Below are 12893 nucleotides of genomic sequence, written 5' to 3'. Positions count from 1 at the left end.
AAATGAATTTAGATATTTGAAGTAAAAATGTCTTCTTTGGCAAAGTTGCGTGTCTTTAGAGGCTTTACTCCCTTCAAACTTAAGCTGAAATGTCAAGGAAGGTTCAAAAGGTTGATATTTTTTCAGCACCAATGAAAGCAGTTTTTGAAACTCATCTTGCGATTAATCAACAGCTATATCGGACAAGAAGGAGAGAGGACCAAGACGAAGATGGAGCATGGAAGTATGTCCAGATTGTAAGTGCAAAGACAAAGTCCATATAATACCTTCTTATAAATCCTTCTTACCATTATGTCTGTTGTTTTAACACTCTGTCATGACAAATTACAAATCTTGCTTTTCATCTTCAGAAAGATCTTTCTTCCTCCCATATTGCATAAGAACTGTGACTTTCTTAATAATGTGGAACAATCTCCAAGTAGGGTTTCCATAGACCTGGCAAATTATTTTGTCTGAGATTGATACCAGTTATCTAAAAAGACATGGATAAATAAACATCTATTTTCTTAGAAAAACTAAAATCTGAAAGTTCATTGTACTGAAATCTTACTGATATGTCACTTGCATAATAATTTGGAATGTGGTGTACTGATATTAACATTGCAAAACTTCTGTCACAGCCACATTGATAATTAGCATACAGTTTGGATAGTTATGTTCTGGGCAAGAACGCTCTGCCGTCTGCCCATTCATGCAGCCCAGCATGGATAAAATCAGGGAGCGCAGCTATAACTGCCACAGACACGCCAGGTTCCAACATCACCCAATCACAGCGCACTCCCTCACCAGAGTACTGATCACACGCACATGCACTCAATCAACACTCCAGTCAGTCACCAGTTAAAAGACACTCACACACTTAGTCACTGTCCGGTCTCGTTCGCATCAAGACTTACCTTCATGCTTACCTCAAGGACTCCGTATACCACTTACCTGTCTTCAGCGTGTTTCAAGTCTCCCGTCTTTGTGCAAGTTATCCAGTGTCTTCTCTGCTCTGCTTCGCCAGCCATTCATCAGCCATCCCAGCTCACCATCACTGCAACACAAAGGACAGTATCACTAATCTACTAGTCACCATTCACCTGCATTATAACCGTTTACTCACCTGCATTCCTGTTGTCTCTGCTGGTTGTTCAATAAACACCCATTACCTGTGATCCTTTGTCTCTGACCCTTCTGTATTGTAACAATAACCCAGTGAATCTCAACCTTTTTTTGAGTAATGGACCCCCGTCATATTTAGAACCGTCCTCAAGGACCCCAGAATAATGTTGTCTCATTGGTATCATTAATGTCTATGTGACGAACAAATGCAATCAAGTATAATTTACCACTACGTAGTTGACTTGTCCAATATTCAGTGATATTGTCAGTTATATTATACATATAATATCTTCTTCTTTTATGGGAACATGTCAAATGTCAAAATATACAAATATTCATATTCAGAAATTTTACAAGGACCCCCTGGCATTATATAAATGATGAAGGAGGGGAATTAACTCCTGATCAATGCAATGAAGCAGATGAATAATACTGAATTCATCTTATATATATGGGGATGCAATTATAGGCATGGATCAGCTGATCCAAGCTTGACTGACATAATCTGCCAGAACTAATTCTACACTTGAAATCTTTGGTCCTAGTGTCTGAACTAAGAATTTGGTTATTGGGAGAGAACTGGGATGAAAAAAGCTCATTTGGAAATTTACTCTTGGAAAGAACAGCTTTTGACGAAAGTGAAATTCCTCCATGGCTTCAGCAGTGTCCTGAGAGAGCCAGAGGATGCTTTGAGACTCAACGCATATCTGTGATCATCACACCAAATCTCTTTGACAGACAGGTTCCTGAAGCCCAAAATTCTCAGGCACTGAAATGTTGTGAGGAAATGTCTGCTCCAGGTCCACACGTGCTTCTGCTGATACAGCATCCAGAGCTCACTGAGAAGAACAGATATATGTTGGAGTTTATGAATAACTTGTCAGAAGATACCATAAAACATACTATAGTTTTGTTGATGAGCCAGATGAAATTCAGCAGTGCTAAGGAGAATGAAGCTATTCAGAGCTTAAACAGAGAAGGATGGATGTACTACGAATTAAAAAACAAAGGCAGAAATTCTATGGTTGAGTTATTTCAGAAAATCAAGACCTTGGAGACAGTGGAAAAGGGAAAGCATCTCACCCTGGAAACTTACAAGTCACTACCAGATATGCCATCAATATCATTTGAACAGCCACATTATGAGACTAAAAAGATGGAAACAGCAGAACAAAGAGGAAAAGGTCAGTTAAGTTCCTTAAATAAGAGTTAAATCCTTAAATATGTGTTATGGCAAGGTATTACGTAAAGCTTCATGTTAATTATACAAATAAAGGCAATATAAACAAAGCTGAAATTCATGATTTTGAACTGTATTTTCTCCTCCAGGACCTAAGACCACACAAAAATGGTTTTCATTTATGAAACCCTCATCGCATCAGAGCGCAACAGATGCAGACAGTAAGTAATCATTGTCATGCAACCAATCCTTGAATCTCAACACAATATCCAACAACAATCGAACAATTGTTTTGTCTTTCTGTTACACAGGATTTATTCAGTTAATACATAAGATGAAAAGTGTTTAATTTTGATTAATATTAAATGATAAACTTTAGTGCTAGAAAAGTTTGTGCTACAAATCCTGCAATTTGTAAAAAATTCAAAGTAAGCCCAGTAAACAATAAAACAATATCATAAAACAACACTGTAAAAAAACTATCCTGATTTTAACAGTTACAGGCTGTAAAAATGCTATGGTAAAAACGTGTTAATTTGTTAACAGTAAGATTTTTCATGTTGCAAGAAGTAGGAAAGAAATGTTTAATGTTTTTGAACTATAGTAACAGGAGATTTACTTGTTTGTTTCAGTGCAAATCGAATTCTTTCAAAATCTCAATCTGGTGATGTTTGGAAGGAGCAGCGCTGACAAGACTTTTACAGCAAATACAATACTGCCAGGGGTGTTTAAATCTGAAACCATCCATGAATGTGTGAAGAGAGAAGGTGTATGCTACACATCTTCTTCTGGATATAAGGTCACCTTGGTTGAAATGCCGGAGCTATATAATACGTCTCTCTCTCAGAAGGATGTGCTGCGTGAGACATACTGTGCTCTGTCTCTATGTTCATTTAACATAAACACATTTCTTCTGGTCCTTCCTATCAGTCCTCTCAGTGATGATGATAAAGGAGAAATCGATGTACTCAGTGGCATATTTGACACAGCAGATGGAAAGTTCTGGGATCATCTAATGATCTTGTTCATATGGCAGGGTAACAGGATGGACAAAGTCATCAGTGATTTCATACATGGAAACAGAGATATTCAACAAATTGTTCAGAAATGTGGGAACAAATACTACACACTTAGTAGTGAGCAAAGACTTGACAGTGAGCAGCTCTCAGAACTGCTCGTTATGATTACTAGGAGGAATTCTAGCTACTCATCTGCTATATATCAGGAAGCACAGATGGAGAAGATGATTCAGCTGGAGGGCAGAATTAAGGAAATGGAGGAAGAAAACAGAGAGTTAAAAATGATCAAACAAACAGGTAAGACAAATCCTAGTACTTTAATATGTAAATATCTAAATATATATTTTCTATTTAGCTTACCATCAATACTCATGTAATGATGGGTCGACAGAATGGGGATCCATTTGCAGCTTTTATTAAGATAATGACAAAGGGCAGAGGCAAAGACAGAAACAGGGACAGGCAATGGTCGAGGCACACGGCAGGCAAACAGAGTCAAGACACAAACAGAGATCAGGGCAGGCAGCAAGCAATCACAGTCCAGTAAACAGGCAGAGATCAGGGCAGGCGGCAGAGAATCACAGGAGATAAACAGTCCTAATGGCAACAGAATAACAATCCACAGAAAAACGCTCAGAAATGATCTCCGGCGCAAATCAAGACTTCGCAATGTGTGAATGCGTGTGAGTGGCTTAAATAGTGTGAGTGTGATGTGGTGCAGGTGCTTACGCAATCAGTCCCAGGAATGAGGGCCTATGAGAAACATAGTCCGAATGAAAGAAAGTCAATATTCAGGTGACGGCTCCCTCCGGTGGTGCAGAGGAGAAGACGCGGGAGCCACATTCGTGACAGAGTGTACCTGATAAGCCTCCTCGCCTTCGATCATCAGGGGTGGGGGGTTGCGTGCTTCGGCTCCCTCCGACTCTCCCCTCGGACCACCAGAGGGTTTCAGCAGCGACACATGAAAAGTAGTAGAAACATGATAGTTAGCAGGTAAATCTAAACGAAATGACAGATGTAATTTGCTTAACAATTTGGAAAGGCGCTACAAATCTGGGACTGAGCTTTCTGCAAGGAAGTCGTAGGCAAAAGTCCCTTGTTGACAGCCAGACCCATTGTCCCATGGTGTACTCAGGATTAGGGTGATGATGCCGATTGGCCTGTTCCACTTGCCTTTTTACTGAGCGCTGTAGATGGTGATGGGCCAGATCCCAGGTCTCCTCCATTCATTGCATCCACTCTGCTACCGAGGGCAGGTTGGATGGTTCCCCGAACGAGGGAAAGAGTGGTGGTTGAAAGCCCAGAACGCATTGGAAGGGTGTTATACCAGTGGCAGGGTTTCTGCAGGAAGTTTTGCGCATATTTAGCCCACAATAGATAACGGCTCCAATCGGATTGGTTTTGTTGACAGTATGTGCGTAGGAATCTGATGAGTTCTTGGTTCATGCGTTCGGTCTGTTCATTAGATTCGGGATGATATCCTGATGTGAGGCTGATGTTCATGTTTAGCTGTTTGAAGAAAGCTGCCCATACCCGGGATGTGAACTGTGGACCTCTCTCTGATACGATGTCTTCTGGAAGGCCATAGAAATGAAACACATAGTTGCACAGGATCTCTGCTGTCTCAAAGGCAGTGGGTAGCTTGAGGAGTGGTATAAGTCGACATGCATTGGAAAAGTGGTCAATGACCATGAGAATGGTGATGTGGCCACAGGACTCAGGGAGGTCGATGACAAAGTCAATGGCTATGTGAGACCAGGGGCGTTGAGGAATGGACAGAGGCTGTAACAGACCAGCAGGTGCTTGATGAGGAGTCTTTGAGGTTTGACAGGCTGTACAGTTTTTGATGAATTGGGTGGTGTCTGTTAACATGGTGTCCCACCAAAATCGGTTTTGTACCAGATGAAGTGTGGCAGTGATACCTGGATGTCCAGAGTTGGGGAGATTTTGAATTTGGTGCAGTAACATGTTGCGGAGGTGTGCAGGTACAAACATGCAATTTGGTGGGCATTCTGGTGGTGGTGCAGTCTGTTCGTTGATCTGAGGGTTTTTGGTCATGACGTCCCACTGTACGGGAGCAACCAGAAGCTTATCAGGAATGATGTTTTCCTTCTCCGTTCTTTCTACCTCCTCTGTTTGACGAGACAGCACATCCACCTTGACGTTTCTTGAGCCTGGTTGATAAGTTACAGTGAACTGAAAACGAGTGAAGAACATGGCCCATATAGCTTGCCTAGGATTCAAACATTTAGCAGAACAGAGATATTCCAGATTCTTGTGATCCGTGAGTATGGTGAACGGGTGTTGTGCTCCTTCCGCCACTCATCCAAAGCCGCCTTCATTGCTAGTAGCTCCCGATTGCCTACATCATAGTTATGCTCTGCTGCTGATAACTTTCTGGAGTAGAATGCACATGGGAACATTTTTTCAGCCCTGATGCTGTACTGGAGGCGTCAACCTCAACAATGAAAGGGAGCTCTGGGTCTGGATGATTGAGAATGGGTGCTGTGGTTAACCATTCTTTCAATTCTTGAAAATCGTGCACAGCCTCGTTGGACCAGGAGAGGCGTGTGGAGTGCCGTTTAGTCATGGAGGTCAGTGGAGCCGCTATGCCACTGAAGTTTCATATGAACCGCCTGTAGAAGTTAGCAAACCCCAGGAATCGTTGTAGCTCTTTTAGGGTGCGGGGTTGTGGCCATTCGAGCACTGCCCTTACTTTACTATCGTCCATCGCCACCCCCTCCTGACTGATGACATACCCCAGAAAAGATGTGGAAGTATGGTGAAACTCACATTCCACAGCTTTGGCATAGAGTTTATGTTGGATGAGTCCTTGTAATACTGCCCGGAAATGTTGGACGTGCTCCTCAAAGGTATTGGAATAAATGAGAATATCGTCAATGTAGACTATGACCCAGCGATTGAGCATGTCCCAGAAGACATTGATGAAGGATTGGAATACGGAGAGACTGTTGGATAGCCCGAACGGCATAATGGCTGGTAGTGGTGGAAAAGGCAGTTTTCCATTCATCCCCTTCTCTGATGCGAATCAAGTTGTAAGCACAGCGGAGGTCCAGCTTGGTAAAGTACTTGGCCTGTCTTAACTGTTCTAGGGCTGCGGGAACCAATGGCAGAGGATAGCGAAACTTCACAGTAATGTCATTCAATCCGCGATAGTCAATGCAGGGTCAAAGGCTGCCGTCTTTCTTTTTAACGAAAAAGAAGCCTGATGCCGCCGGGGACGTAGAAGGCCGAATAAATCCCTTGGCTAATTCTTCCTCGAATGTATGCTTTCATAGCAATAGGGGATGTGTTCCTTGATGTGTTGTGTTCCTTGATGAACGTATCAGACATGAAATTGCCCGCTGCCCCAGAGTCTAAGAGAGCATGAGTGGATATGCGTTGATTGTTAACTGTTATTTGAATGGGTATTTTGAGGCTGTTAGTGGAGTAGTCGGTGGAAAGTGGGGCGACAGCGGCAAGGAACCCAAACTCCAACAGGTGGAAAACAGGTGGCAAATAGGTGTTAAAATGGAGAAATAAAAGAAGACACGGGAGCCACATTCATGACAGCTCACTTATCACATCATGTTGTTTCATGGTGCTGTAAGGTTTTTCAGATGTCTGTACGTGCAGTTGTTGCTTTAAGGCAAAACATAGGCTACAGGCTAAAATGCTGTTTTTCAATTTTGAGATTTTGGGCTTTTTGATTTTGAACATACATTTGAATAAAGCATGAAAATACAATTATTAAACACATTATAGATATGCTTATAAATCAAGAACAAAACATTTATAGCTGTATTTATAAACTGCTTAATAATGCATATTAATGTTTTATAAATGATTAATTAACTAACACTTCGTGTTGTTGGTTTATTTTGTAATCTTCAGAGTTTATCTTTTTATTATTTGTATTATTTGTTGAGTGTTACCAATGTTGTGTTTTGTATGTCTAGTATTGATGTCTGTGCATCATTAGGTGATGAAAGAAAAAAAATCTTGTGTTGCAAGATGATGTCACATCTTTTAAGGATAAATCTCAGCTGCTGCTTCACTATTGTGAAATATCAATCTGCAAAAAATTGTGAATTTGAAATAAGATATTGGTAAATCTTTATGCAGAAATAATGCTATTAATATTATAGTTTGACTTACTTAAAATCATCCAATTAACTTATTTATATTCTAGCTTGTCATTGTTTTCACAAGTGTTTTCATTTGTCACACTTTCTGACTTGGCTAGATCAGAATTTTAAATATGAATATACAAGGTCCAAGATCCCAAGCAAATGCAACACTGATCACCATAACGGTGACTTCAAGACATTACAATACTAAACAATATAATTTCTTACAGTGGCATACTTAAAGACAGGTTTATCATGTGAATTCACAGTAAAACAAGAGCAGGAAATGACTGTGATGTCAGCATAATTTTGCTGTTGATTAATGGTCATTTGTAAGAAAATTAATTTCACTGTAAATTTCTGACTACAATAATAATATTTTTCTTCCTCTCTGTTCCTCAGCTGAAAATGAGAGGCAGATAACAAGAGCAAACTGTGTAAGGATTGTACTTGTTGGGAAAACTGGAAGTGGGAAAAGTGCTACAGGGAACACTATTCTCAACAAAGAAGTCTTTAAATCATGTTGCAGTATGAAATCAGTGACATCTTCGTGTCAGAAGGAAGAGGGGTTTGTTAATGGAACTCCAGTAGCTGTTGTTGATACTCCAGGCCTATTTGACAAACATGTCCCAAATGATGTGGTGAAGGAAGAGATTCTGAAGTGCATCGGTCTCCTCTCTCCAGGACCTCACGTGTTCCTGCTGGTGATTGGAATCGGAAGATTCACAGAGGAAGAAACAAAAACTCTAAATATAATCAAGGAAACCTTTGGAAAAAATGCTGAGATGTTCAGCATTATAATATTCACACATGGTGATATGCTAAAATCTCAGACATTTGAGAGTTACCTGGAAGAGGCTGATTTAGATATGAAGATGTTAATCAGAGATTGTGGAGGAAGATGTCATGTGATTGACAACACAAAGCAAGATGATTCTCAACAAGTCAGTGACTTACTGGAAAAAATCAACAGAATGGTTGCAAAGAATGGAGAAGGATGTTACACCAATGAGATGTTCAAAGAAGCCGAAGCTGCCATAAAACAGGAAACAGAAAGAATATTGAAAGACAAAGAGAAGGAAATGGAGAGAGAGAGAAAATGTTTGCATGAAAAATACATGCAGGAGATTGCTAAAATGGAGAGGAAAATGAATGATGAGAGAGAACAAATGGAGACAGTTAGGAAGAAACGAGAGGAAGTACTCAGACTGAAGGAAGAGTTTTTGCAAAATGAACTTAAGAGAAGAGATGAACAAGAACAGAAGGAGAAGAAAGAAAGACAAGGAGCCGAAGAGCAAAGAAGAATCGAAGAGGAGAGGACACAGAATCAATGGGAAAAGGAACGGCAAGAAATAGAAGCAAAACGAATAAAATTAGAGAATGATCAAAAAAAGAGAGACCAGGAATATAGAGAGAAGTATGAGAAAGAGAGGAGCGAAATGGAGGAACTTCACAAAAAGAGACTGAAGAGAGAACATGAGGAGAAATACCAGAAAAAACTGAAAGAGGAGAGGAGTGAATGGGAGCTGAAAGAAAAGAAAATGATAGAAGAATTTGAATTGGAAAAAAGAAAAAGAGAAGAAAAAGAAAATGAGAGGATCAAAAAGGAACATGAAGAAAGAGAGAAAATAGAGAGAGAGTATGAGAACAGTAAACTAGAGATGAGAAAACAAAAAGAAAAATGGGAAACAACATGGAAGGAGGAGTGGCAGAAACGAGTGAGAGAGGAGGAGAAGAGAAGGGAAGAAGAGAAAGAGAAACTGAAAAAGCTTGAAGAGGCATTTGAACAAGAGCGTAAAGAGGAGGAGGAGAAGAGAAAGAGAGAAGATAAAGCCAGACGAGAACAGGAGGAGAAAGAACGAAAAGAGATGGAGAAAGAGTATAAAAAGAAATTAAAAGAAATGAAGAGAAAGTTTGAAGATGACGCTAGAAAACAAGCAGAAGAATTCAATGAATTCAGAGAGAAATATAGGATAGACTTTCATGCTCTCATGTTACAGCATGAGTTAGAGGTGCTGAAGCTGAAGTTAAAGCATGAAAAAGAGTGCCTTGAGAATCAAAAACAGTACAGTGTACTGAGTAAACTCTCATATCAAAAAGACAAAAATCTGAATGAACAAATGAAAGAAATGGAAGAAAAACACCAAAGAGAGATTGATGAGCTGAAGAAGAAGTATGAGGATAAATGTGTTTTACTGTAAGATAGTGAGGCTAGGGACTTCCGGCGGCAAGATGAGGAGGTAGTCGCGTTTCGTTTGCGCTCTCACATAATTTCATTTTATTTACACTAAAATACGATCAAGTATACTTTGAAATACTACCCTGGATCTCTATTAACCGATCTATTATAAAATGACAAAGCAAAAACGTGAAAAAATCGACGACAAGACAGACACGGCTTGACAGTCCCAACCTAAAGCAAGCTAGCATGGAGGCCGCTGCTAGCAACCGCGCGGAGCTATCTTTGACACCAGAAGACAATACACTTCTTCAGCTGGTTCAATCTGAACTAACATCCTCTCACAGTCAGATGTCAGACACCATCAAAACAGAGATGGCGAGCTTCCGCTCAGAGATTGGATTGATTGTCAAAAACTTTCGATCGGAGGTCAAAACCAAAATGGATGCTTTTACAACTGGAGATAACGGGGCAAATCTATTCCATTCAGACTAAGCAAACCATTATGTCTGATACTATGGAGAATATGGAAACAACCCTCAATTCCCATCACGACTCGCTAGAAGCAATGGTAACCACAGTCTCAACGTTGAAAGATCAAATTCTGAAGTTGCAAGAGCAACAACAAGACCTCAAGAATAGGATTCGTTGCCAAAACCTGCGGATAATTGGCATACCTGAAGATGCGGAGAATGGCTGGCCTACTGACTTGATGTCTGGCTTCTTCTCAGAGGTGCTAGGTGAAGATCTGCCTGATCTTCAATCAGTGGTGTTAGATTGCGCTCATCGTGCCCTCGCTCCAAAGCCTCAACAGGCACAGAGCAATGATTGTTTGTCTGAACTACTTCTCTGATAAGGCCAAAATTCTCCAAGCCTCCAGGAAACAAGGTGAGCTTACATTTCGCAGTTCATGTGTCCATATTTCCCAGATATGAGTGCCGAACTGAGCCGTAGAAGAGCTGCCTTTAAAGCCCGGGTATACTTCACTTTCCACGCCCGGACGCGTCACGTGCGCGGACGGGGTGTGCGGCCGGCCACAAGCCCTCCGCATGATGAAAATTACGTCATGCGGATGGTGCACGAACGCGGACGGCTGAAGTATACCCGGAACTTAACTCCGTGAAACTTTTTTTGGATTTCCTATGGCATCCACCATCCGGCAGATTTACGGTTCACTTATGACAACACTAGACTTTCTTTTAAGTCACCATCGGAGGCGGAGGCTTACTTCGAGCAACACATTAAACCAAAAATGGATGCATGTGTTTCTGAATAGTTTTTCAGGACTCCTCGATGTTTGATACAGCGTGTTCGGTGCTATGCGGGACATAGCAGTGCCTGTCCACTTTATGGACCTTTTTGTTAAACTGGACATTATATTCGTACTGTCATTGAGCACTACATTTTTATTATCATTTATTATTATTAGTACTGTCATTATTATGAATTTTTTTATTTTTATTTTTTTTTACCTCGACATTGGGGACACCTACTGGTTAAAGACTAGATTGTCTTATGAAACTCTTTTCAACACGATAAAAAACAATTGTGTGCTAAAGAATATTTTGTATGTTGAGCGTTTACAAGAAGTCCAATGCGTTTGGGAACGTTGAAGGTTAGTTACATGTGGGATGTATTTTTGCTGCTTGTTTGGGGAGCTGCATGGTGGGTGGGTTGGGGGTCAAGGTGTTTGTTCAACATTCAAATTTGTTCATGTACACATGTGCTATTGTGTACAATTGATAGGTAAATTTCAGAAGGAGGTTGACTCGTCAGTTTTTGTCCATTAAACAATGCTATAAAACCTAAAAACAAAAAAAAGATAGTGAGGCTAAGCGAATGCACACCTGTAGAGGTGCAAGTTGAGGGAAAAAAAATATTATTGAAGGAGAACAACTGAACACTCACTTAAGCATAGGCTTTTTATTTACCAACGTTTCGGATAGTAGCCTTTGTCAAGGTATAGTTTCACAAAATGGAGAATAGTATAAATAAAGGGGATAATTGTACACAGAGTGGTGACATCCAAATCATCCAATAATTAATAATCACTACGTTATCTACATAGCACAGCTGATTGGTTGCTGCTGTATTAGTTGTTTGTTGTTAACAGTCTGCAGAGTGCTTTCAGAAAACATCTGAAATCAGCAAGGATTTGCAGTTCACATGTAAAGTCTTTCTTTCTTTAATAAAAAATGACTAGAGATTAGATACAAGATTTTATTTTCTTCTAAAGTTAACATTGTTTTATTATACAGAATTTACAGTATAGTAGTCTGTTTAAGGTCAAGTTTGTAAAACATACTGACTCTTTCTATAGCGTAATGATTATATATTTTCACTTTGTCATGGTAATGATGCTGCCTCAGATAACTATCTTAATGTATTTTAAATAAACATTCAATTTCCTTTAAATAATATGTTTTCATATGTTTTGTCTGGTCTGTCTGGTTTTCGTCCATTGCATAATACAGAGACAGTCATGGAAACATATAGCTAACGATATGTAACGCTGTGCTCAGATTATTGTCCTGTAGCCTGACAACAGCAAAGCTAGTATTGGTCATCTAGGACTGGGTCATCTAGTTCCCAACCACATTTGATGTTATCCATTTAATCTTTCCTTTTCATATTCGTTCAGAATCAGGAACACGTGGAAACATGTAAGAGCCAAAGTGAAAATATTTATAATCAAAATATTCTTCTAAGTCATAAAGAATGAATTGGAGATCTTTCGCGTTTCTGTCAGTATTTAAGGATCAAGACCGTTTGTCTGTCACCAGATGGCGCTGTAACACTGACAGCCGAAAACACCCCACATTTCACATTTCACATTCACCCACAACAGCCCGAGATCTGGTGGTTTCACTTCGTGACTTTCATCATATTATTGTAGTGGAAAATAACAGGACACCTCAGCAACCTCAAAACTGAAAATGCTTAGACATGTGTGTAGTGTGTAAACAGTGAAACAAAACCAAAAACTCACTTCCATGTCTGTTCTGAGCAGGATTGTTATTCTCACACGTCCTTTATGATGACTAGCTTTTGCTGTCATATATTCCTCCTTTTTTGAAGTCGTACTCTTACTTTTATGTTCTGTATTTTAATTGTGTAATATGTGCACGTTGACAGTTTCACTCTGCCCCCTAGAGGAGAAACTTAACAACTTCTCCTGTAATTCATTTGTTCTTTTGCACTTCTTACATAGGGCAGCAATGTATTTTATAAGTCAATGTCATTTGCAATGCACGAGTTTAATGCGTTTCATTACCATTCTT

At 39.9% G+C, this 12893-nt stretch overlaps 1 protein-coding gene across 1 annotated transcript; it reads left to right on the top strand.

Annotated features, from left to right (window-relative positions):
• Positions 1-210: 210 nt before the first annotated feature.
• Positions 211-12037, top strand: LOC125250052 (GTPase IMAP family member 8-like). The gene is made up of 5 exons (XM_048165832.1): positions 211-223; positions 1617-2288; positions 2434-2505; positions 2917-3600; positions 7836-12037. Exons 1-5 carry the CDS (start codon positions 211-213, stop codon positions 9632-9634), a joined length of 3240 nt encoding a protein of 1079 aa, XP_048021789.1. The 3' UTR covers positions 9635-12037.
• Positions 12038-12893: the final 856 nt, after the last annotated feature.

The sequence above is a fragment of the Megalobrama amblycephala genome, linkage group LG1 (genome assembly GCF_018812025.1).
Source record: "Megalobrama amblycephala isolate DHTTF-2021 linkage group LG1, ASM1881202v1, whole genome shotgun sequence".
NCBI classification, from domain to species: Eukaryota; Metazoa; Chordata; class Actinopteri; order Cypriniformes; family Xenocyprididae; genus Megalobrama; species Megalobrama amblycephala.
The sequence above is the reverse complement of the archived record's forward strand: the minus strand, read 5'-3'. Positions and strand labels throughout refer to the sequence as shown.

What these genes read in the sequence shown, in the direction of transcription:
- LOC125250052 (XM_048165832.1), top strand. An exon ending in GAGCGCAACAGATGCAGACA is followed by an intron (nt 2,506 to 2,916) that starts GTAAGTAATCAT and finishes TGTTTGTTTCAG; the next exon opens with TGCAAATCGAATTCTTTCAA. An exon ending in AAAAATGATCAAACAAACAG is followed by an intron (nt 3,601 to 7,835) that starts GTAAGACAAATC and finishes TCTGTTCCTCAG; the next exon opens with CTGAAAATGAGAGGCAGATA.